This window comes from Cyprinus carpio, chromosome B22 (genome assembly GCF_018340385.1).
Source record: "Cyprinus carpio isolate SPL01 chromosome B22, ASM1834038v1, whole genome shotgun sequence".
NCBI lineage: Eukaryota > Metazoa > Chordata > Actinopteri > Cypriniformes > Cyprinidae > Cyprinus > Cyprinus carpio.
In genome coordinates this window covers 25803962-25831185 of record NC_056618.1, presented here as the reverse complement: position 1 = coordinate 25831185, position 27224 = coordinate 25803962, and the positions used below count along the sequence as shown (strand labels likewise).

Below are 27224 nucleotides of genomic sequence, written 5' to 3'. Positions count from 1 at the left end.
GAACTATTCCTTTACTTTTTGCAATTAGGTTCATGTATGTAGATCTGTCTTGAGTAAACTTGATGCAGTTGATAGTATTTTGTGGAGTGGTTGTGGTGTGTACTTGTTGATTGTGTATGTGTTATTTTTGTGATTTTTTGTTTTTTTTTTTATTAATTTTTGAGATTCTTCCTAATATTGTTGTGATTTATTGGGGAAATGCACATTTGGTTTCTCTATAATATTAAATATTTTGGATGTTTGATGGTAACTAGTCTCTTTGTGTCAGTGTTTGACGACCGTGAATGGAGGTAGTACTTTTTGTTATTAGGTTCTTGTAAGCATTTAGATTTGATTCTGTGCAATAATTGTTATTGTATTAATGCAGGCTCCCGGGGCACACGGGGTGATTGGATATTTCCTGCTTTACTGCACTTTAAAATTTTTCCTAATTAAATGTGAATCTTTTCAAAAGGAGAATTGCGATTTACTGGAGCAATATCATTTTAATTCCTCTATAGTATTAAATATTGTATTTGAATGCTTGATGAGGAGTAAATGAAAACTAATTTTCTTTTTTTAGGGTGAACTATTAAGAACAAGTTCTTGTAAGTAGTTGCATTTACAGCAAGTAAATTCTGTGTTGTAATTACTGACGCAGGCTCCCCGGGTGCACATGGTGATTGGGTATTTCCTGATTTCCTGATTCTTGAGATTCTTCTCAAAATTTAACTTGCATTTCCTACATAGAGCACTTACTGCTCAATGCATGTATGCTGTGCTAAGGTAACTGCTAATCCATGGCACTATATTTTTATACTTCCAGCTCCTGTTTATTCTGCTTTCTGTCGATATTCCCACATTAGCTAATCCTCACAAACTTGTCAATCAAATCCTAGTGTGCAGCGTTACAAACAATAATAGTCAGGCTGAAAGCTGTAGCTCTGCTCTGCAAAAGGCACAGGCATCCCGGCCTGACGCTCCCCTCTCCCCGCTGCTCGCACATGCTCTGTTGCCATAGCAATGCCCTGTAAAGGCGGGAGGCAGCGTGCTTGCAAGGTGGATCCATTAGTGGAAAGTGCCATTTAAATCCCAAAAAGCCAAGGTAAAAGTAATCTTCAAATTGAGTATTAAAAGGAAAGGTTGCACGAAGCTATATCAGCATTATTCAGGCCTTTTGCTTAGCTTGTGTCTTTCTTGGCTGGCAGCTATGATGTTTTTGTCCTCACCAATCAGACTCTGCAGATAAAACGTACCTCAACATGACAGGAAATCCCTTTCTCTTATCTTAAACATTAAATGCTTGCAATATTTAAAGTGCCTTTTGGCTTTTAAATGAGCATGTCTAAGCAGGTTGATCAAATGTGGTTTTGTGCGGTTGATTTCAGTCTTAGACTGCTCTAGAGTGGCAAGAGAGCCCCAGAGGAGAATGTCTTCAGCCCAATTCCAACAAAAGACTGTTTACAAAGAGCTGTTTCTAACATGTCAGTGCTGTTTTTAGTGGTCACGACTGGTATGTCTCATCAGCATAGTCCAGCTTTAAATTTAAGCCAAGGATGAGTGGGTTTCCTTAAACTGACTGGGAAAGGAATGATTTAATCATGTATGACTTGAAAGGAACATGCCACTATTTTTGAAAATAGAAAAAATTGGGTATTTAATGAAAATGTGTATTTAATTGTCATATTATGTCCCATGAGCATTACAGGCCAAATATTTGTTCAACTAGCTTTGATAAAACAATATTCAATGTATTAATGCTAGGGATGCATGATATTATTGGAATGCTATTGAAATCGGCCGATAATGGCTTAAAATGTAAATATCGGCATTGGCCGATTAGTTAAAATTGATGCCGATATGCTGTGCCGATAGCTTGCATGTGCTCATGGTGTGCTAGCAATAAGATCACTTCAGCAGTGTCTCATTTTTGAAGTAAACTTTTGCCTACATGGTGAATAGATTCACTGTTTTGGATCGCCACATTTATTCTGAGAATACAGTTACAGAACAACGCATCTGGTGTGCGACAGTCACTAGTGTGTGCAGCAGCAGCAGCTTCCCCCGGGTCCTTATACCCATCTGCAAGGGGTTTTAATTACTTAGGGGGCGTTGTTGGCCTACTTGTACTAAAATGAAAGTAAAATACACAAATATCATTAATATACTTGTGTTTCTGAATAAACAAAGCAGTATCGATGTCTTAAAATCACAAGTCTGTTTTGATTTAACTGTCAGAAGCTTTAGCTTACATGAATAAAAATCACAAACATGACACTTGTAAATTAAATAATTTGATATATACAGATTTATTCAGTAATATGTAATATATTTCTTGTTAAATGGATTATGAAAACTTAAATACTAGGAGCTCTAAATGATTTTTTTATTTTTATTTTTACAGCTCTTTTGCTTTAGACCATCTATGTTAAATCCACAAATAAAATGTTAAAGTTTCAACTGGATCTGTCAAAAATAAAGCAGAGATTGATTTATGTTATTTTTAAGGCTTTCAATGTACTCTCATTGAAAAAGAACATTAATAAAGTTTATTAGTTCCAACAAATAAGTTTTTGCTCAAAACTAACCAAAATTAAAAAATTATTTGTTTATAATTTCCGCACAGGAGAGACTTCTTGTTTCAATACAAGGGGAAATAAATATCGGTATCGGCATTGGCTATTGGCCAAAATGATTTAAAAAATATCGGCATATCGGATATCGGCAAAATCTAATATTGTGCATCCCTTATTAAAGCTAATATTTTAAGGCACCTGAATAGAATAGAATAGAATGTTTTCCACCCAGATGTAGGGCTGCACAAATTGTGGGGGGATTTAATTAAAAAAAATTAATACGTTTTTATATATATATTGAAATATTATATATATATTAAAAAAATTGTGAATTTCTTTCCGTTTTTTCTTTCTTTCTTTCAAGCTCTAGATTTGCTGTTTGTAGGGATGCACAGGTATTTTTTATATTAAAAAAATCTTTTTTTCAAACACTAGGTTTGCTGTGTTGGTTTGTAGGGCTGCACAGTTTTTTTATATAAATCTTTCTTTCCTTCTTTCTTTCAAGCTGCAGGTTTGCTATGTTTGTTATAGGGTTGCACAGTTTGTCAAAAAATGTTGTGATTATGTATAAATATAATTATACCATTAAAAAAAGTAAATTAAATCGTCATATTGATATATTTACAACATTTTTGGCCAAACATGCAGTATTTATTCAGTTAAATGCCAATCTTTGCATTTTGATAATCACAATAAGCAATGATTATGATTTATTATCAATAAGCATGAAATGATTTTGGTATTATTTCTGTTAATCATACAGCCCTACCCAGATGTGAGTATTTCTGTGTGCATTTGTGATGCTGTGAAGAGCAATGACTGCTGGGAGTGGAAACACAGGGCAGTGCTTTATGAGAAATTCATTACGGCACAGTTTCTCCTTTCTGCAAGGACGGATAAATATGAAAAAGTTGCTTTTGGACACATGGGTTTTGCATTATATAACAGCCTAATTTTGTATTTGTGGGCTGTGTTTGTTTTAGATCTTCAACGGGAAAGTTAAATATTAATTAGTTGTTTTTGGACACTTGTTTTTTTGGGAAAATCAGAGAAGAAACATTTAATGGGTAAATTTCACTCCAGACATTGGTGATCACATAAAAAACACAGGTTCGAATCCAACAGGCAACATAAGTCGATCTCATTCCCCATCTTGCTGAGCCCAAAAATGAATAAACCAATAAGTGGTTGATCTCTCTTTTGAAGATATTATGAACAGATCTTTTATCCCAAGCCAGAATATCAAATCATTGCGCATGCACTGACCATTTAGACTGCAAAATGTTTAATCAATAAAAGGATTTATAAATGTAATCAGCTTAAACGAGAAGCTCAGCTCTTATGCAACAGACGGTCTTCTGTTTTTTTCTCCGTGATGAGACGTGGGAGTGTCACAGCTCATGTGGAGAGGAAATCAGAACCACTCAAGTGAGAAAAATTGCTGACTGAACAGCATAACTCAGTGTCACTGGGATCCGTCAGAGCGAATCTTTCCACTGAACTGCGTTCATACACGTCAGATGTGACAGAAAAGCTGCGCTGTGACATTCTGAATTACCTGTTCATCTTAACAGACACTTAGATTTACAGTGAAAGGTCAGAAAGTTTCTCAGGCAACAAAAAGTGCAGTGCTAAGGAATGTGTAAGACTTAGCATGCATCAAACAGGAATTGTGTGCGCTCTAAAAAGAAAGAAAAAACAATGATTGTCAGGCGCATAAACAAAAAAGTAGAAGATTTAGCATTCAGCATAAACAATGTTAATTCATACTGAGAAATGTGATGTAAATGTAAAAAAAGTATGTATGTATGTATATATATATATATATATATATATATATATAAAAAAATTCTTGATTAAGGCATTAAGGAACACTCAACAAGCATAACAAGACCAGTGATAAATTTGCAATGATGGTTTATTGCTTTAGAGACATTTAACGTCAGTCAGCTGGAAGGGCAGTCACATGAACACCGTTTATTAGATGCGCTCGACTCTTCTTGCAATGTTTTCTGATACATTGTTTACCCACCAGTTTCTTTCACTGGGGTTTGCTTTCAACGGAACAAAATCAATATCCGTCACACAAGGCTTTTAATAAGACAGCCACTGTTTAATTTGTGGTCGAGATGAGGGGGGGGTATTTTTCAGTTGCTTGTACTTAGAGGTTATGGTGACCATGATGGAGGTGGAGGCTGTTTTGCTTGTTTATTTTAAATGGATAAACTGAGGACGACGTTGAAAGCAGTATTAGACGATGTGGGAAAGCACACTTCCTGGCAGCTATCATTTCAATAGGAATTTGTGATCTGGAATTTTGCATGTGGGCGGAAGATTTCTTTGTGCAGATTTCGCAACGGATTCAAGTTGCTTGAGTTGAAAGTGTGTGAGATGTGCTTCATACATCACTACACTATAAGCAAACAGGATGCACAATATTGGATTTTTGCCGATATCTGATATGCCGATATTTTTCAACTCATTTTGGCCGATATGTTTGGAAACAGCACCAAGTCTCTCCTGTGCAATGATTATAAACTAATTATTTTTCATTTTGGTTAGTTTTTAACAAAAACCTAACTTGTTAGAATTAAACAATAAAAAATGGCGATCCAAAACAGTGAATCTAAACCATTCAGACAAAAGTTTGATTCAAGAATGACCACACTGCTGAAGTGATCTTATCGCTAGAACACCCTGAGCACATGTGAGCTATTTGTCTTATTGGCAAGGCATATCGGCATAATTTTTAATATCGGGCTGATGCCAATGTTTACATTGTAAGCCATTGTCAACCAATTTCATTAATACATTTTTATAAAATATGTTAATATGGTTTTAATGTAGTCTTGATCTTTGATATATATAATGAAGTTGAAGTTTCTTCTTCAGAACAGATTTGGAGAAATTTATCATTACATCACTTGTCACCAGTGGGTGCTCTGCAGTGAATGGGTGCCGTCAGAATGAGAGTCCAAACAGCTGATAATAACAGAGGATCTACTGGTGAGCAGGTGATGAAATGCTACATTTCTCCAAATCTGTTCCGATGAAAAAACAAACTCTTGGATGGCCTGATGGTTCAGTATTTTCAGCAATTTTTTATTTTTGGGTGAACTACCGTATTCCTTTAAGGAATCATTACGAGTTATGAAAACTGTAGCCAAAATTCGATTTTTTTTTTTTAAATGATTGGTTTTAGGAGAGGTACCACCTGTCAGTTTTGCTCATCAGCTGTGATATATTATATTTATAATGTTGAGGCCGTGAGGACGGACCCCCAGCAGGAGCGACTTTTCTATCTCAGGAAAGATTATTTCTAATTGGGTCGAGCAACGTGGGAGCGATGCTGCCGTTTCCAAGGCAACAACTTCTAGAGAGGAATGACTAACTGCTAACAGAGAGTGACAATTGTCAGTATGTATATTCAGGAGAATGGGCCTTTGTCAGCAATTTAACTGTTTTATTGTTTTGTCATTCACAGAGCGCCCACCTGGCCATGATTGACACGCTGATGATGGCGTACACAGTAGAGACGGTGAGTGTAGAGAAAGTGATGGCCTGCATGCAGCAGTACTCCACCGATTACCCAGACGGAGACATGCCCTATGACACAGAGGATGCCGTCACTAGCTGGATGAATAAGGTATTTTTGTGCTTTTATAAATCTTAAACTTGCCCCTAATGCAATGAAAATACATTTACCGTGCTCGATCATCATCTTATACAAACTTTTAACAAATGCAGAGGATTGTTGCACTATAACATGGCTTCAGTATGTTATGATCTCTGAGGGCTTCTTTGAGTGTCAGTGAAGGGGCGTCCCAGGACTTTTGTTTACATTCCCTTACAGGCCAGCTGTACAGGCAGCCTAAATCAAGACAGTACCGCACATGTACACACACATGCTAAACAGGCCATGAGGGACTGCAGAGAAATTTCAGGTTTTTTTTTTGGACTTCCTGCCATAACGATATTAAATGGACATTTAAACGAGTTTGCATGATGGTTTGGTGTGTTAACATCATGCGTTTTACCATAATGTCGAGTTTCAGATTTATTCTTAAAATTTGATAATCATTTAATGAATGACTGTCGGCATAAACAATACAAGCTATGAATATATACAAATCAGAAAATATATCTCTTAAAAATCCATTTAAGTTTGTGAATAAATAATATAATATAATATACACATTTTTGTCAAAGTTACTTGAAGTGCCTCTTGAGATTATAAGTTAATATTTGAATAATTTAACAACACATTTGCATGTTTACAGTTCTCTGAAGTTAACTGTCATGTAACATGCAGGTAAATAAAATATTTACATTTACAAAATATTTACAGATATAAATATTTACAATATTTAATAGTTTTTAGTGTTTTATTTGTTTATTTATTTATAATATAAAAGAATTTTTTACTTTTTTTGTCAGCTAAACACTTTCAACCTAAAATATTTATTATTTTTAAATGATTCATTTCTGTATTAGCTTATCATAAACTCCCTGCAGTTCCCTTACAATCCTGTTTGAGAAACCCTATAATATAATATATGCAATGCAATATAATATAATATTTTACTTTTTTTTGAGAAACCCTATAATAATATAATATAATATAATACACTTGCTTGTAGTGAAAAGAATGGCAGTGATTTTTTAAGCATGTAGAAGCTCAAAAACTCTGCATTTTACACATTTTCAAGTGAACGAATACTTGAAAGAAATCATAATGCAGGAACAAAGGAGGATGGAGGCACAGAACGCAGAGCCTGTTGAGAATCCAAAGGTAAGTGTGCTCTTCCTGTTCTTGCTCTAAAGCAGCGATGATTCAAAAGTCCCTTTCACCCGTAGGAGGAAAATACAGAAAGTGTCGGAGATGAAGATGGATTTTTGTCATAATGAGTGCTTGTACGTCTCTGAAATCTGCTTAAAACAACATTCTGCCCTCCAACTGCCAGTGATATTTCTATTCTTCATACTTTAAAACTCAAATACTTGTATAGATTATTCTAAAACTCATGCATTCTCATATATACACTTGAATTCTGTACTGTACAATACCAGCCTGAATTACATAAATACAGTCTTGATTCACAATCTTGAACACAACAATAATGCAAAAGATTTGTGAATACTCATTGCCTAAAGATTTGTTGTTATTAATGTACAACAATAAGCTAAACAGTATTAATAAATCAATATGTATAGCCTTTTAACGATATTTACTATATATCTTGTTTAATGCTCAAAGTTGTTTAATATTAATTTATAGTTAGGGGTCAACCGATTATCGCCACCGATATTAAGCATTTTTCTGGTTATCGGTATTAATCATTTTCAGAAGCAATTTGCAGATAAAATCATTTAAAAGCATTTAGAGAAAGTTTTTATCAGACCCCTTGTTATTCTTAATTTTGACATTCATTTTCATTTTTACACCAGACATATATATCGGTTCAAAATATCGGTTATCGGTCTACTTGATCTGTAATAATCGTATCAGTATCGGCCCTGAAAAACACATATATCGACCATTATTTAACAGGAGAATAGAGTAGAATAGAATGCAATAGAAAAGAATAAATTCTCCATACAGGAGGTGCCTTGAAGCTGTCATTACCAAGGCTTTTGTACAAAGTATTAAATAAATTTCATTAGTTCAATACTTTATCCCTGTGTCATTCCACTTTATTACACAGAACTTAATTTCTGAACTTATTTGTTTTGTTTTCTTTATATGTATGGATTACTTCATGAAAATTCATGTCAACAGCACCTTTAGAAATATATTTACTGAGAAAAATGGTGATGTGTTCAATACTTATTTTACCCGCTGTATCTCCAGAACAACTAACATTATTCAGTGAATAAAATAACTCTATGTAGACATTTTAAACCCCCTAGATTTGTTAGTCTATTCAGATTCTACATAAAAAGTTGCCTCAGATTCCCCAGTATACATGTTTGCTAAGTTGACCTGAGTTCACAGGACGTGACGGATATCATCAGCCTTGTTGTCGTGTTTTATAGCATGTTTCTGCGATGAGGGTATTTCTGACTTTGCTGAATCACAGTCTTGTGGCAGTGTATTTATGTTGTGTTTTTGCTGGGATGATGATGTTGTTTGGTGATTTTTGTTTTTTCGTTTTTCATTCCATCTTCCTGCCCCAGTGTGTCAGCGTATTTGGCACACATGACAGGTGACGTCGGTCTCACCTTGTTTTACCTTCTCTCGGAGAAAAAGGCGTGCGGTACGCTTGTGTACACAGCGTCCTTATTTAAACCCCTAGAGACCGCAAGCCTCTGCCAACTTCCCAGCACTGCTTTTGTAGGATTTTGTTTTTGTTTTTCCCCCCGGAATCCCATCGTTAATGTGATAATGTGAGTCTGGTGAGGGTGTGTAATGTGCAGAGTCATCACACAGAAGTGTGCGGGGCGTCTGTCAGAGTTGGCCCACCCTGTCCTGAGGTCGTGGCTGGGCTGGGCATCTGATGTTAATGAGAGCAGTCAGTTCTCAGAGGCGCTGTGTTTGAGAGACGCTGTGGACACAATCAGTGCCGACGAGGAATGTCAGGCGCTTACACAACACTATAAACATCCTGAAACAGCCAGCATGACATGAAGCGGCCAGACTGACACATAAACACACCAGATGTATGCAGACATGGATACTGTGTGGGAATTATAAATAATATGTCTAAAAGTTCATACAAAAAGTATATGTATGTGTATTATTATTATTATATTAAGTTATTTATTACATTTATATAATTTGGTTGGAGGTATATATATATTATAATATGAATTGATTATTAATTATTAATTATTAATTTAAAAGCATATTAGGGATATATGTATATATATATATATATATATATATCTATATATATATATATATAGATATATATATATATAGATATATATATATATATAGTGTGTGTGCATGTGTAAATTATAAATAATATGTATAAAAGTTATTACAAAAAAGTAATTTATTAATTAATTATTTTTTTAATTTGGGAGGAGAGGTGTATGTATATTTTATTTATTTATTAATATAATATTAATTTATTATGAATTATTAATTTATATTATTTTTAAAAATGTATTAAAGTATTATTGTGTGTTTGTGTGTGTTATTTTAATATTAATTTATATATTTTATACATATTTGACTGTATATAACAATATACAATAAACAATATATAAAAATAAACTATATATATATATATATATATATATATATATATATATATATATATATATATATATATATATATATATATATATATATATACATACACCCCACACACAAAAAGGTTCCATGTTAATTGATAGATTTTAATACATTTTAGTATTTTACAAAATATCTAATTCAGAAGTAAATAATAATTAAAAAAATCACAGTCTTGTGGCAGTATCCTGATGTGGACTTTCTGCCAGGCTGAATTAAATTAAAATAATAATATTAATTATTAATATTATTAATAATTAATATTACTTTATATTTTATCATTGTATGCATAGTTCCAAATTAATACAAATAAAATTAATAATTAATCTTAAGATATTAATTATCATTTTATATTAAACTGTATGTACATGTATATTTTACTGTATACCCCCTAAAATAGGTATAACAATAAATTATATTTTAATAGAATAATATTTTTTAATATGAAAAAATACAAAATATTTTATTTTAATTATAATCATAATAATAATAATAATAATATATATTCAGATATTTCACACTTTAATTTTACAGGTCTCAAGCTCACACTTGTTTCTAGACTTAAGCCGCTAGTAAAAGACTAATCCTGTAACTTTGCAGTCTTCTTAGGGAATTCTGGGTAAAAATTCATATTGTGATTCACAGGGTTTAATGTCTCTTAGATCAGAGAGCATCAGGTTTTCTCTTCTTCAGTTTGGACCCCTACAGTTATTCGGGCATGCTTTTGATGCTACTCCTCTTTTATTACAGTCATTTAAGCCTTAAAAAGTTGAGAGAAGCTTAAAACTGTGAAAACCAAGAGCAGGAACCAGCCTGACAGCGACAAGCAAGCACTTTTTGGTGCCTTGGTTTCTATTTCTTTCTCAGTGATTCAATCTTAGTGAAGATTCGAAAGTATTTTGTTTAAATAAATTAAAAATAAAACAATAAACAGTCAAATGAAATCAACTGTGGATGATGAAAGGCATTTCAATGTTATAAAGGTAATCTAAATATAAAAATAGAGGAAATTAACTGCACAAAATAAGTAAAATAGAATCCAATATTGACAAATAGAGGTTTACGAAATTGTTTGTTTGTTTGAGAAGTACTAAACCTGCCTCAAGCTTTGTTGACAGAGTTTCATAAAACAATTGTACCAAATAAGTCGGCTTATTTCAGTTAGTCTGTCTTATTTTGAACCAAATCAGCTGACAATAAGTCAGACTAACTGGAATAAACCTGGCTTGTTTGGTAAACTTGTTTTATGAAACAGGCCCCAGGTTTCACAGACAGGGCTTAGACTAAGCCAGGATTAGGCCGTAGTTCAATTAGAAGATTTAAGTAATTTTTATAAACGTGCCTTAGAAAAAAGAACATTACTGGTGTCCCTCTTGACACAAAAACAAAGGCATAGATATACTGTATTTTAAGATCAATCAGTGCAAGTTTCTTTCAGTTGAAACAGCTCAGATTTACATTTTAGTCTGGGGCAATGTTTAAGTCTTGTCTGTGAAACCAGGGAGTTTCACTGTTTGTTTCCTTGTCATCTGGTTTCTAGTAAAGACGATATCGTCACACTTAATCTGATATGGACGTAAACACCTGATTGCGTTAAATAGTCTCTGCTCGCTTACGTAACAGCTCTCTCTCTCTCTCTCTCTCTCTCTCTCTCATTCATCCTTTGACTGGCTGAAGTCTCCAACCAAGTGGTATATGAAGCTGGTTCCTGTAAGTGTGATTGTGAATGCCTTCTTCCATCTCGTGGCTCCATCGTGTTTTTGTTGCCATGACGACGCTTTCACATTGTCCTCAGCTTCATTAACCACGCAATAAACTGTTGACAGAGAAATATTTATATTAGGCTGAGCGAAAAATAGATTTGATGTCACCATCTGTTAAAGTTCCCTTATTTTCAGTTCTTATCAATACACTGGTCCATCATGAGCTCTCTGTATGTTATTATCAGATATGTTTTGTTGTAATAATTAGTTTTTTTATTTGTGTTTTCTGATGTGGTTTTATCTACTGAATCATTTGTTTCTGCCCAAGATGGTGCCGTGGATCCCCCCAGTGGACAACCTCCTGAAGGACAGCACAGATGGCTGTGCCCTCGCCGCCCTGCTGCACTTTTACTGCCCCGCCATCGTCCCCCTGGAAGGTACATAACCTGCCAAACCTTCAACATTACTGAGCACATAATAATACGCAATGATCAGAGGGAATAGTGTGCAGAACCAAACGTATTTACTTGCGCATGCTGTTATTGTACACAGATCAGCAGTAGAAATGCATGTGATTTGCAGAAATCCAGGGTTATTTTAGTATCATGACTCATGGAGATATTTTTCACAGTCTTTTGAAAATGTACAATAGACAAATGTAATAAATATACAATAGATGAATGGTTTTTCCTAACATTTCTTAAAAAAAAAAACTAGTGCTGTCAAATGATTAATCGTGATTAATCGCATCCAAAATAAGTGTTTGTTTACATAATATATGTGTGTGTGTACTGTGTACATTTATTATGTATATATAAATACACACACATACAGCATATATTTTGAAAATATTTACATGTATTTACATTTATATATTTATATTCATATAAAAATATAAAATATATTTATTATATAAACGTAACATATTTTTCTTAAATATATACATGCGTGTGTTTGTATTTATTTATATATATATGTATGTATATAATAAATAATCACAGTACACACATATATTATGTAAACAAACACTTTTATTTTGGATGTGATTAATCCCGATTAATCATTTGACAGCACTAAAAAAAAACAAATACACAAGTACTGTTGTGTATTAGTTTAATATTTTTATATTATAAAATAAAAAACTATAATATTATATTTGTATTCCACAATATTTTACAGAATATTTAAGAATATACAATAAGCACATTTTATAACATTTCATTTAAAAACAAAACAATCAAATATAATGTTTACTTTTATATTTTTGTATTATTAAATGATTTAATAATACTTTGGATTAATATTAATACAAGTATATTATTATATTTCTTTTTCCCCCACAATATTTCAGAAATGTTTTTCATCAAACAATATCACCAATATTGTGCATTATTTTAATATTTTATATTATTAAAAATTATAACTACTAATATAAGTTTCTTATTATTATATTTCAATTTTTTCACATATTTAAAAAAAATAGAGTATACAATAAGCACATTTTAATAACATTTCATTAAACAACAATATCATCAAATGTTTATTACTTTTATGTTTTGTATTATTAAATAATTTAATAATATATTGTATTAATATAAGTATCATTACACAAGTATATGATTATATTTCTTTTTTTTCACAATATTTGTAAAATATTATACAAGAAACATTAGACCATTTTTTATCAAAGAAAACAATATCCACAATAATATTGTGTATTATTTTAACATTTTATATTATTAAAAATTATAGTACTAATAAAAGTTTCATATTATTTTATTTCTTTTTTCACTATAATTTTTTTTTATTTTAATATTCTACGAGATACAATTGAATTGTATTCAAAAATTTAATCGTAAAAAGCAATATCTACAATAGTAGTGTGATATTTTTATATTATAAAAAATGTATTGTAGTAATACAAGTATAATATTATTAAATTTATATTTCCCCTCAATATTTAAAAAATATTATGCAATATTTTAAGTTGTTAAAGCCCAGACAAATGTTTTTGTTTTATAACATTTCACAATAAAACAGAAAAAATTTTTTGGAAAAATATAAATATAATCAGAAGTTATATTGGGATTTGTTATTCTTTACTCATTTTCAAAAAACATCTAAAGACTCATCTTTTTCGCCTGCACTTAACCAACTAATACTAGTACTTACCTTTTTCTTTTTCTTGTCTATCATATATAAAAAAAAAAAAGAAAAAAATAAAAAAAAAACCCTGGCTACGTGTTCTGTACTAGACTAACTGAGACTTGTCATAGCACTTGTATACCGTTATTGTTCTCTCGTTGATCTGATTGCTTCTATTGTTCTCATTTGTAAGTCGCTTTGGATAAAAGCGTCTGCTAAATGATTAAATGTAAATGTAAATGTAAATGTTATGTAATAGGCTCTGTGGTTTCAGGCTTTTCGAGGGGTGCACGTGTATGCAAAGCCTACAAAAAATACCAGTTGACAAACTGTAAAAGTCTCTGCTATGAACACTTAAAAGCTCTATAGTAACCTTTTGAAGCAGTCTATAAGCTTCCTCCTCTTGGTTCCCTCATATCTTTAACGTCTGAAGCTTTGAGATTGGATCATTGGAGGGAAACAAACTTGCGACTTACATATAATATTATTTTTGAATGTTACTTTTAAATGTGCTACAAATCAGTCTCAGCCATTTTGCATTGAATTAGTGAATACAACAGTCTTCAGCTACTCATTTAGAAATCTGAAACGTTTATGTGACTTTAATCATCCTGAACTCACTGTTAATCCCATCACAGTGATCAAGAGGACTAGAGCTGATTCTCCACCTAGCTGTGAAATCAAATGATGGATGCAATTACATTTATCTCCAAAGGCACATGTCAATCACATGACTGTCATTTAGACTTCATGATTAATGGGCTTCTCTGTGATTGGTTGAGTCCTTGTCAAATCTACCAAATATGCCGGATGATCTGTCAGTGAGTAGCAGTTTGAATGGTCTTTGATTTGCAGACATTTGCCTGAAGGAGACCATGTTGCTGGCAGACAGTCTGCACAACCTGCAGCTCATCCTGGACTTCTGCAAGGAACACTTGAACCACTGCTGCCACTTCAATCTGGAGGACATGCGCTACGCTCATTCGTCCATCAAAGTAAGCCTTCAGATACAACCTGTGTCTCGATTTGGTTTCGGTTAGAAGCGTTTTAGAGCTCGAGGCCATAAGAGTTCTCCAAGTTCCTTGCCTTTATGTTTCATCGGTTGATGCGTTTATAATTCTAGGTCAAGGTTTGTCAAATTTTTATAGGCCACAACATATGCGGTTTGGTGGGATGCTGTTATTTGGAGCCCTTTTCTCGCAATAGTGCAAGCACTGCCTGTGAGTTGGCTTTATTCCTGTTGAAAAGCCAAAAGCACGAGGCTTGCCTTCAAACGTTGGTGGTGCTTAAACCAGCCTCCCAATGGAAGCAGATTCTCTAAAGACTGGTGCAATTCACTAAAACAGCAATAAAATCACATTAAAAATGCCTAGAAGATATTTAAATATAGGAATCGTGGTTTATTAGATAAGCCATTATGGAAAGATCTCAAGAGCCTGAGTTTTTTTTAAGCCTAGACTTATTTTTTTGCTTTCATTCTGTGCTTTTCTCTGGGAAATACCTCCTTTTGTGAGATTTTCTTCTTCTTAAGATATCAAAATGTTATTAAGAAATGGAAAAATTTTGTTTTGCGAGCTAGATACCGTCAAACTGGAGATCTTTACCTTCAGACTACTTTGACAGTTATAAACCACTCTATGGGCTTTCTTGGGATCAGATGGAAGTGAAGACCAGTTGTTTTTTTTAGTTCTGAATGTTATGTCTTCTTGTCTTTGATCTTGGTTCTCTCTGGACTGTAGAGAAAGAACATCTGCTGCCAAGATTTTCAGTCGTGTTGACCGAGAATCCTTGGTTCTTCTTGGGACATTTCTGTTCCATCAACATGAAATAAAACGGTTGGTTTCAGTGGCTGTGAATGTGAAGAATGTGAAGATGTAGTTTGGCATTTTGTGGTAAAGATTTGGAAACCTGGCCACGCTTATTAAACCACATCGAGGTTGTTTTAAATCACTTTAAAACAAGAAACTTTAAACAGAGAGCAATGCTACTGGAATCAATGTTACACCTGTTTTTTGTTTAAAGTGTTATTCCACAAATGGTAGCAAATTCTCACAGCGTGTTGGGTTTTATTAGCACCGAACAGCCTCTGGTTAGAGGACATGAGCAGGATCTGATAGAGTTTGATACAGTGCCAGACTTCAGAGCTGAATCTCAGAAATATGAGTGGAATTGAGTGCAGGTTACTGAGCTGTAACCTTGACCCAGTTTCTGTAAGAGCTAATCTAATCCCAGCTGCTTCCTTTTATTAATATGTTGAGTTCGGTTAGCACATGTGCTTCATGTGGTGAAATGCAGGTTTGAATCTGGACTGTATTGTGACCTGATCTCATTTCCGTCATCTTTATTTCCAGGCTGCTCTCAACTGTATAGTAAAATGTTCATAGAAATCCAAGTTAAAAATTAAATAGATAAACAAATGAATAGAAGTTTAATGTATGTTTATAGGATTTTGAGAAAATAATTTAAAACGTATATTTTCTATATATATTCTATATATTTTCTGCAGTTTGCAAACTTGTTTGGGTCCTTGATTCTCCAAGATTCACCGGTAATAAGATGCATATTTTGAAAACAATGTTTGAAGATTCTGTTGGCATGCTGTTATTAAGGAATTTGCGTACGGGTGAGGAAGCATGATTAATTTTTTTTTACATTATTTTAAAAATAATTATATATACTAAATTAACACTTTAAATCGATATACTTAATTAAAAGCAACATTTTATTCCCTAAAACTACAGATAAGCCATCTAATTATACATTTACGCCTTTTGTGTGAATACGTATGTAGACAGGCAGATGGGGAGAGGACGCATGTGCCAAACACCATCTGGGTACAAACAGGCTCCCTCAACCACTTAATACAAATGTTGCCAGTGGACCCCTTTATTTATTCCTTTAGTTATTGCCAGTTGCAGTGGTAGATTGGGTTTCATGATATTCCATAAAATTGAGGTTGTGTACATATTTCACCATGGAGTATTTTAATGAGTGTACAGTGGTTGGCTTTGTCTTTGTTAATTTGCTAGTATGTGACATTAATGATATTATATTATTAAAGGCTGTTGTAAATGTTAACAATTGATTCCTTGGATTATATGAATAAATGCTTTAATCATTTGGTTATATGCATTAGATGCGGCTTTGAGAGTCTAGAGCTACTCTAGGCTATAAAGAGAGTAAGGACTCTTTGTTGAAAGTCAATTAAATTGCTGAGGTAATGTCTTCTGGGAGTGGCCTCGGATAATTGCTGCGGTTACCCTGTGCCTTTAAACTGCTAGATGTAAATTCTGCTGAGTGGGAACAGTGTATCAGAGGCATTTTTCATCATGTCAGGTACCCTCTATGAATTCAAGGTCATGAATTCAGTTCTGTAGTCTTGGCATAAAGATGTTGTTCGTAGCATGAAACGGTTGTGTGCATTATTGGACCAAATAAAAAAGCTATACTCTATATATTGTACAGCATAAAATTCCTCAGCATTCCTTATACTGTATGTAAGCTATTTAATTTAATTTGAAGGAAAAGGGTACTCTTGTCTCCAGGTGGTGTCCGTTCATGCATTACCAGGATTTAGAGAATTGCAGAGACATCTTGTGGGAGAGGAGGAATATTACACATACTAGTTTTATAAGAGCATGCAAATTATTTTGGGTATTTTTGGTTGCAATGAATGTTTGTGATGCTGTTTGTTTTTTTTTTTTGTTTTTACTATATTGTGTTTATTGTTTTTATGTTCTGGTGGTTCGAGGTTGTTAAGCCGCCATTCGTCCAGCCTCAGGTGTTGGATACTGAAGGTAGACTAATATTACAATGGAATGTATTTCCCAGAATTATTAGCCAATGTTGTTTACGTTTATATACTGACACATTTGTCATGTCCTTTATAGCACCAGCCCCTTCACTGAAAAATCTGCCATCTGTGCCCATCTCAAAAGTCACAAAGAGAAGTTTCATGGAACGACCACCTAGTCCAGACAGACCAAGGTATATCAAAAGTCTCTTTTATTAAAAACTTCCCCCTTCTACTTTATTTACTTGGAATGCCTGTTGAAATTCAAATGTAAAATTGGATAGATATTCATAATTTTTTTATGTTCATGTTAAAGTCTCCCTCTCCGACCTCAACCACAGACTTCAGGCTCAGGTAAAGTTAAAAAGCCTAAAAAATGTTTTACAATAACAAAATATAACTCTTAATTTGAAATAAACCCAGTACTATATAAGTTATATGTGTGCTGTACAGGTGAGATCAAGCGATCAACCTCAATGTCATTTGTGGAAAGCTTCATGGGTACTTGGCCCAAAGAGAAGAAGTAAGTGCAAGTTAATTTCATTATTGAGAATTAAAGACATCGAGTTTGAAACTACATGCGTTGGATACCATCCTCTCTTCTTTCTCCAGGTCTCCTGCTCAGGGAGTGTCCTTTGAAATCCCATTTGATAAAGAGAGCACCAATCAAACACCCACTGGCCGAGGGATGACTCGGTCTGTCAGCAATGAAGGTTTTGGTTTCAAGATGCCCCATGGCACCAGGGGCATCAAGAGAAACTTGTCCTTTCAGCCTGTCAATGGAAAGAACATGGGAATCGAGGAGGAAGGCTGTCCTGATAGCCTGTCAGGAAATCATAACGGCCGTCTAAATGGCTCAGGGCCTCCTAGCATTGAAGAGGCTCTTGAGATCATCCACAACTCAGAGAAGAAATCTCAGAGCCCCAGGGCCCATGCACCCAGTGAGGGCTTCTTTCTTCACCTCCAGAATAAAAGTGATTTGAACCCTGAATCAAAGGATGGCGAGCTAGACTCAGTTTCAGAATCTTCCAAAGGGGTTGCTAGCACATCCACCACTGAAGTAGACACCGGCATACATGTGCGGACGGAGGACATCCAAGAGACACTAGATGAGGACTCATCCCTAAGGGATTGTACTGTCAGCATGGAGCTTGACACAGATCAAGACTTTGAAGCAAGAGCTTGCCATAGCCAGGGCTCTACAAGCCCATGTCCCAGCAGCCTTAGCAGCAAGTCCCCTGCTGGAAGTACCCCTGCTTTTACACCTGGGATTAAGATGACCAGCTTTGCTGAGCAGAAATTCCGTAAACTGAATCCAAACGTGGAGGCTAAAGGTGCTGCATCCCAAAGCACAACACCAGACAGTTCAGATCTCGGCATTCCTCACTCTGTTTCCTGGGCTCCTTCACCTGAGGTCAGCCCTGCACATCAGCCATCCAAAGACCCGGCCCAGGCCATGGCTGCGGAAATGGTGCAGCTGCGCATGAGACTTGAGGAGAAGCGTCGAGCCATTGAGGCTCAGAAGAAGAAAGTAGAGGCTGCTTTTACCCGGCACCGTCAGAAGATGGGACGCAGTGCTTTCCTCACAGTTGTCAAGAGGAAAGGAGTAGATGGCACCTCACCTTCTCAGGAGGACGCTCCTAGCTCAGAGGGAAGCAAGACGCCAGTGGAGACACCTCAGCCAGTCAAGTCTCCGGTGAAGTCTGCGGGTGAGGACGGTACATCTGAGGCGGACCTGATGGAATACACACGTTCCATTGAGAAGCTCAATGCTTCCCTGAGCTTCTTGCAGAACGAGATGCAGCGGCTGGCCCAGCAGCAGGAGGTAATCATGCAGATGCGGGAGCAACAGGCTTGGGTTGTGTCGCCACCTCAACCTTCACCACAGAAACAAGTGCGAGAGCTCAGAGGGAGTGGGGCACGCTCTTCAGGCTCTCCCTCGCCTGCAGATTCTCCTAGAGCTATCCACCATTCCCCTACAAACCTTAAGAGGAAGTCTGCTTCTTTCCATTCCAAGACACCAAGGACACCCAGACCCAGTGAGTTAAAGATCACTCCCTTCAACCGAGTCCTGACTGTTCCACAGTCGGTGGACAGCATACCACGCTTAAGAAGGTTCTCCCCATCTCAGTCCGTGTACTGCTCATTTTCTTATTTGGGAAATGCGAAGAAACCACCATCAGGAGCTGAAGCCACAGACAAGGACATAGAACAAGGCCTTGAGTCGTTGTCGATTGAATGTTCTTCTGGTACCATTACCTCCCCATCCAAAGAAACCCAACAAGCTGTAAACGAAGATGCTGACTTGTCAGCCAAGGAGCCAGTAGAAAGGGGAGAGGAGAGCGAGAAGGAGAACGAAGCAACAGAAGAAAGGGAACAGCTGAAGAAGCCAACAAATGAGATAAAGCCAGCAGTGGAATCTAGTGTGTCGGAAGTTTTGACGCAGATCGTAATGGAGACCGTCATTGTCACTCCCACTGAGCCAGTTGATATTGTCCATCAGACCAACAAAAATTTGATTGAGGTTCCATTGTCTATTCTCAAGCCCCTGGATGGACAGACGTTACAAGAGGAAGGTGAGAAGGAGACTTCAGGGGAAAATCTGGATGATGAGCAGAAAATGTGCTGTGGATTCTTTTTTAAGGTAGATATGAATGTCAGAGGATCCTTGTCTTAATCTGTAGATTAAGAAAGCTCGTAAATAAACTCTACCACTAGAATGCTAAGGCAAGTGTCACTATTGCTATAGCTTACTGTTAGCAGTTTGAACGTAAAGGGAAGGTTCACCCAAAATTCAGAACACAAATAAAGATATTTTTAATGAGATCCGTGAGCTCTCTGACCCCCAGCAATGTAACTACCACGTTGAAGGCCCAGAAAGGTAGTGAGGACATTGTTAAAATAAGGTAAGAACATAGTTCTAGGAACTAGCCAGCATGGTGGTTCCTGGAGAACCAATTTCTCCCTCGGGCTGTTTTCCTGGTTGCATTCGCACCGGCAGCAGAAACTCTGAAGTGGCCCAGGTGACGTCTTTATTCGTGTTATTTACAAACATCAATTGATGAATGGAGGATGCCACATTCAGAGCTGTTTTTGATGTGTGTCATGGGTTTCATGATAACGGAGATGGAATGTAAACACACAATTTACACGATTAAAAGAGCACAAAAATCGGACTAAATCTCCTATGAAAACTTGCAGTGTTATCATCGAGGCTGAGAAAAAAACAAAATGCTGCAGACAACGGGTAAATGCTGTTATTGGTGTTTTCCATGTTCGTGGAGTAATTATGTTTACATGGCTTTTTAAAAATGCCGGTGTTTCGTATTTGTTTGGTCAATCAGCGTACACTGCGTCACTGATAGTTCCTATAGAACTGTTTTAGACCCTACTCCCGACCCTTGAAATAAATACATTCTTAGTTCCTGCAGTGCCAAGACAGCAAAAAGTGGGAACTTCCGCCAATAGTTCTAGAAACTATGAAAAGGTTCCACCGGTGCGAAAGCATGTATAGTCCATATGAACTTGGTTCAACTGCAGTTTTATGAAGCTACAAGAATATTTTTGTGTGCAAAAACAAAAAATACAGAAACAAAAATAACGACTTTATTCAACAATTTATACTGCATGCATCGCAGTACTCTTGTGAGCGCATGTCGACTGACACAGAAAAGAAATTGTTGAATAAAGAATTGTCGAATTATTTTTGTTTTCTATGCACACAAAAAGTATTCTCATAGCATTATAAAATTAAGATTGGACCACTGATGTCACATGGACTATTTTAACGATGTCCTTACTATCTTTCTGGGCATTGAACGTGTCAGTTGCATTGCTGTCTATGCAGGGTCAGAAAGCTCTTGGATTTCATCAAAAATATCTTAATTTGTGTTCTGAAGATGAACAACGGTCTTACGGGTTTGAAACAATACAAGGGCGAGTGATTAATGACAGTTTTCATTTTTGGGTGAACTATGTCTTTAAGTTAATTTACGTGTTAAATTTTGTTGTGATCAAATCAGTCACACACCATTTGGTCTAAGAACATGAATGCTAACTTGTTGAGGATATTTTTTGACTTGATGGTGAGCTATGTTGTCTTGGGTCAACAAGACAACAAGACAAGGTTCTCTAGGGCCACATAGAGAACCTTAACAATAGCCTAGCAATTTGTTAAAACCACACAAAACAACTTAACAAACAGCTAACAATGCCCTAGCAGCTACCCAGAACACTTAAGCAGTGTGGTGGCCAGTGCCTGCTACATTTTATTAAGAAACTTTTAAAAATCTAGCTGTTTTATCTGTTAAGGGTCATAGTTATAACCCAAAATGGTGTATTATCATAGCTTTAGCTCTGGAAAATGCTGCTTTGTGACTATAGTTAACAAAATTATTTTTAGCGTGAACAGTCGCAGAAGAAGGTTAGCTTGGGACAGATCTCTTGAAAATGCAGCTGTTTGATCTAGGTCAGAAAACTAAGTCACATAAATCATTTATTTTATGGTGTTGGTGTTCTGCAGGGAGTCTGAGCAGTGTAGCGAATCTGGCTCATCCAGACTGGTCACATCAACATCAGTTTATTGCCTTCAGTTTCCTCGTTCAGATGCTTGATAGACCTGAACATAAGACATAAACAGAGATTCTTAATGTCCATTCTGATATTGTGTTCATGTTGTAAGGATGATATGAAGGAAGAGGACAGCATGGCCATGAAGCGAGCAACACTTCTGGAGAAAAGGCTGAGAAGAGAACGGGAGAGCCAGCAGAGGAAACAACAGCTGGAGGCGGAGCTTGAGCTAAAGAAAGAAGAGGCCAGGTAACACCCAGCCCAGCTGTCAGTCACTAAATCTAAACTCCTCCCCCTCATTCTTAATTGCAATGTTTGTCTTTTTCCACAGACTGAAAGCAGAGGAAGACCGCATGAAGAAGGAAGAAGACAAAGCCCGGCGGGAGTTTATCAAACAGGAGTATCTGAGGAGAAAGCAGCTGAAGCTTATGGAGGACATGGACACGCTTGTCAAACCGCGTCCTGCGGGGGCCAAACAGAGGAAACCACGGCCCAAGTCCATCCACAGAGATGTGATGGAGTCCCCCAGGACACCTGTCAGGGCCACGGCAGGTAAAGGGCGTCCCCTACTGGCAAAGCCCGACACTGCATGCTTTGTGCTACTCTCAGCCTTTTCCTGTCCAGCTCACTGCATCCCTCTGGATTTCCTTCTAACAAGTACTCTAGATCTTTACTTGCTCTAAATATCTATTCTAACCAATTTATTAACTTTCTGACTAATTTCCAACTAATTTCAAAGTACTCTTTTGAATTAATTTGAATTAATTAAACCAATCTGGCTGAATTATTTTAAGAATCTTTCAATTCACAGTCTTTTGTATGTGTTTAGACAGTTTGAAGGAGTTATAGAGACTGTTAGTAACTTAATTGCAGAGAGCTGTACTGTTATGAGGGTAACACAAAGTTTGGCGGGCTTGGTGTTGTCTTGTGTAACTGTGGGTCCTGTCCCGTTTTGTTTTGCATCCAGGTTCACGACCTCGTGTTTTTTCAGTGTCCAGCCTGTCTCTGGCATCTCTTGGCGATAATGACAGTGTCAGCTCGGATAAGAAAACACAAAGGTAAGAAGCACTTTAGGCAGTCAGCGGAATTAGAATGTGTTTACTTCCTGTGTTTCCCTGCAATTCTATATTTTTCTCTAGCATTACTGTGCAATACTAACCCAGTGTCCTTTGAATTCTCTGTATTCTTTCCTTCTTGTTCTTGAATGTTCTTGCTTCTTAGAAGCAATAGCTTAGCATCTGGCCGTCTTTTCTTCTTTTTGAGCTCTCCTAGTGTGAGAAATAGAAGGTCAGTCGTAGTTGGATAAGACTCTTTGTGCTTCCATCTTCTGTTCAAGAAGAACATCCTGTTTTGCTTGGCAGCAACATGAGGAATGATCCCATCTTTGAACAATAAAGATGGCTACTATAGTTCACCCATCACAGCTTTGTTTTGTTTAATTTTGTCATTGTTAAATCAGCAAATATTTAAGGTCACTTACCCTTTACTCTGGCACTGAATGGCACTGAAACTTCAAAAACACAAGAATAAGGATCTGCACTTTACACTTTTGCTAGAGGCTTATTTAGAAGCTTCCATAATGTCATTAAAATAACTATTTTTTTTAATTGAACTTCTTAATACATGTCTTAACATGCATGTAATATTCTGTTGCTTTCTCCAATACGTCACATTAAAAGTATTTTATTTTTGTTGTTTCATTTGATGCTGATACCAGGGAAATTACATGCATAAAAAATATTTTTTTATGATTAAGAGCTTTAATTCAGTCACAGCTTGATTTTGCATGAGTGCAGTTGTTGTTAGTAGATGTATCAGAATCTGATGGATTGCAGGACTCAGTTTTTCATGTCATCCCAGTAGGCCTGACTCAGCAGACGGTTGCCTGTCGCTCACTCGCTCCAGCAGCCGTAATGGAGAGAAAGACTGGGAGAATGGTTCAACCACATCCTCACTGACATCCAACACCGAATACACAGGTTAAAATACTAGAGTGTTTCACAATGTTTATGGGCTGCGGCTCCACCTCTGTAGTGTTTAGCAGTGTTTATGGTATATTAGCCTGTATACTGTCTACATCTAAGCTTTTCTAAATGACCAAACATTTAAACATACTGAACATAATAAAATTTTAATGTATCCACCTTATTCTTCAATGCTGAAGTAGGCCTGTGGGCGAGACTTACAGTTCATAGGAAAATAACGAGAAGAATTACAACGTGCAATATGTTCATAATTAGGATAATACATTAAAGTAATATGGTAAGACACACCAGTTTGCAATATCAAGCAGCAAAACAAATGGGAGCAAGACCCATAAAATGTACACATGGCGACGCCCATTTTTTACAGGAAGAATAAGGTGGATAAAACTTCCTCAGAACTTCAGGTGACAGCTCCCTCTAGAGGACTGGAGGTTGAACAGCAGACAACAACGGTTCAATAACTTTTATATTGTGTTATGACATTACATAATACCACCTCTATTTCTTTGCTGCAGGTCCCAAATTATATAAGGAACCCAGTGCAAAGTCAAATAAGCATATAATTCAGAATGCTTTGGCACATTGCTGTTTGGCTGGCAAAGTCAATGAGAATGCTTTGGCACATTGTTGTTTGGGTGGAGAAGTAAATGAATTTTAGGAAGTAAGAGTTTTTGTATTTGCAATTGTTACTACTGTTATTATTTAATAATAATATTTTATTTAACAAATAAATTAAATGCATAAAAAAATACATAATATAAATTTAATTTGTGCATTTACATTTTTTTTTATTAAAAATTGTCATGTTTAAGAGTTTTTTTCTGAAATTAAATTAATTTATTTATTTTATTCCCACCCTATTAAATTTATATTATACATCTTATCATCCTATTTATTTGTTTTCTCAAGGAAATGGAGAAATCAGGGGGCAACAACTTCCTGATCCTGTTCCGTGATTCTGGCTGCCAGTTCCGCTCTCTCTACACGTACTGCCCTGACACAGAGGAGATCAACAAATTGGCCGGCATCGGTCCTAAAACCATCTCGCGCAAGATGATTGACGGCCTCTACAAGTACAACTCAGACAGGAAGCAGTTCAGCCAAATTCCAGCCAAGACCATGTCGGCGAGCGTCGATGCCATCACGATCCACAGCCACCTGTGGCAGACCAAAAAACCAGGAACGCCGAAGAAAGTAGCGGCTGTGAAGTCCTAGTGTTTCTCGACGGCAGACGTACACAATCTCAATGCACTTGTTTGTACATAATCGAATCCTACAACACTTTTTACACGCTTCCGTCAGTTGTCGTTCGGACACACAAGATTATGCACAACTGGAATGTAAAACTCTTTGGGGGTGGCTCATGTGTCCAACACCCGAGACTGTGTGATTCAAGTTGTTTTACTGCACCGCGTACATGTCGTTTTTATTTAAATGTGCCCAAAAAAAAAAGGAAAATAATGAAAGTTAGTCATGGATGACCTGTTATTTTAATTTGGTACACTAAAGCACTGAATGTTCTTAGTTTGTACAGAAATCTCGCACATATGTTGACGTGTGGCCTTATGTTGCTTTTTGTCTATGTTTTTATTTGATTTATTTTTACGACTGTGCTGATATGATTGTACGGCTGCTTATGGAGAGGTTCTCACATGCATAGCTTGTGATTATAACAGTTTAGTACTGTAAGGGAATCCTGTCATATCTAGTATGCATTAACCAGTGTGCTAATGTGCAGTGAGTGGTTTAGTTTGCAGGCCGAACCCACTTTTGATGGGTTTTAACATTATCTAATGGCATTGATTCACAGCAGGATTGTGAATTCATTTCATTCCGTTCCTGTATGTGTTTTTGCTTTTTTTTTTATATAAATATTTAAAACGTTGGACCGACTGCTGGAAATGTTCAGCATAATTATCTATTTAATCAATATTTATCTTTCATAAAAGGTCTTAAATAAGACACTAGGGGTTAGAAAACCAAACCGTTCTGTCGGTGCGATTAAAAAAAAAAATCAGGTGGACTGAATTGTTTGAACGATACTTCCATGGATGAAGATGAATAACATCATGTGCTGGAGTCATAATTATTTTCAAAACACTTTTGTACTGTTACGTGTGCTTGTGGTGACTGATCTGAAGTATTTCCCTGTCCAGGGTCACGCTAAAGTATTAAAAGCAGCTTGCCAAATTATATATTTTCCTGGATTGCTGGAGCCATTTCCGTGTTTTGCGACTGAGAGCTAAATTGTTTGATTGGTAAATTATTTTAAATAATAAAAATAATTTTTTGACTTGTTTATAAGGGGTTAAGACATGCTCCATATCTTTACGCCTGGAGTCTGTGTGGCATTTTAAAATATTACGAATCTCAGTCTATTAGCATTTCCACTTAAAGTATGATCATCTTAGCGAAATGTTGGTGAAAATATGAATTTTCGTTGTCAAAAAGGTCCATAGTTAACAGTGAAGCCATGAAGAAGGCACTGTCAAACCAACCAGCTTTTTACTGGCCAAAGTGTAAAATCAATGTGAATCCGTTGCGAAATCTGCAAGCGGTATTCCCACTATTCCCACTATTGAAAACACCTTTAATCATTTTAAGGCAGAATGTGGCTGTATACGGGTAGAGGCGTTGTTGCCTGATGAAAATAATAAATAAAACGGCCTTCCTTTTGTGCCCTTTATTTCGGTAGGAATTGAATTATTTTTGGGGCTTGCCTCTCGAAGCATAAACTGATGTGTCAGTGTTTGCAATGGAAATATGTGCACAGCCCTGAATACACGGTAGCTGACATCTTACATCCATTAGAATGGTACTACTGGAAACAAATGTTATTTGGCCGTTTCGAGCCACAAGCGATGGTTATTTAACTGTAAATGAGCACGATAGAAAACTGTACAGTGTTTGTTCTCTAATCTCTCCAGCACGTCTCTCTCTTTTATATTCTTTCAGGCGCTGTGCTGTCATATTGTTCAAGTAACATGTTCGATTTCAATTGCATTTAATAAATTTCGCATGGCCTCATGTGCAGCCTGCTGATTGTTGTTTGACTTTAATGAATATGTAATAAAATTTCAGCGACATTTGCAACAATGTATAGCCTACTAACATTTTTGTAGTTACTAGAGACACTGCACACTTGAGTAGAAGTATGAGTGCTAGAATACTAATAAACCATTTTAGTAATTTAAGAGGATTTCTAGTAGCTACTATTTAAAGAATCGCTCTTAA

General features: G+C 35.9%; 1 protein-coding gene across 1 annotated transcript in view; it reads left to right on the top strand.

Moving 5' to 3' along the window:
• camsap2a (calmodulin regulated spectrin-associated protein family, member 2a) overlaps nt 1-27017 on the top strand; it is a 38712-nt gene extending 11695 nt beyond the window's left edge. Inside the window, 17 exon segments of the mRNA XM_042749892.1 lie at nt 6040-6201; nt 7264-7347; nt 11473-11505; nt 11767-11935; nt 14499-14642; nt 17354-17440; nt 17534-17630; nt 17753-17790; nt 17890-17959; nt 18049-20080; nt 22118-22254; nt 22337-22557; nt 22973-23063; nt 23227-23292; nt 23869-23984; nt 24506-24651; nt 24900-27017. Of these exon segments, the coding sequence (XP_042605826.1) occupies nt 6040-6201; nt 7264-7347; nt 11473-11505; nt 11767-11935; nt 14499-14642; nt 17354-17440; nt 17534-17630; nt 17753-17790; nt 17890-17959; nt 18049-20080; nt 22118-22254; nt 22337-22557; nt 22973-23063; nt 23227-23292; nt 23869-23984; nt 24506-24651; nt 24900-25205 (3999 nt within the window). The 3' untranslated portion in view covers nt 25206-27017.
• The last annotated feature ends 207 nt before the right edge of the window (nt 27018-27224 follow it).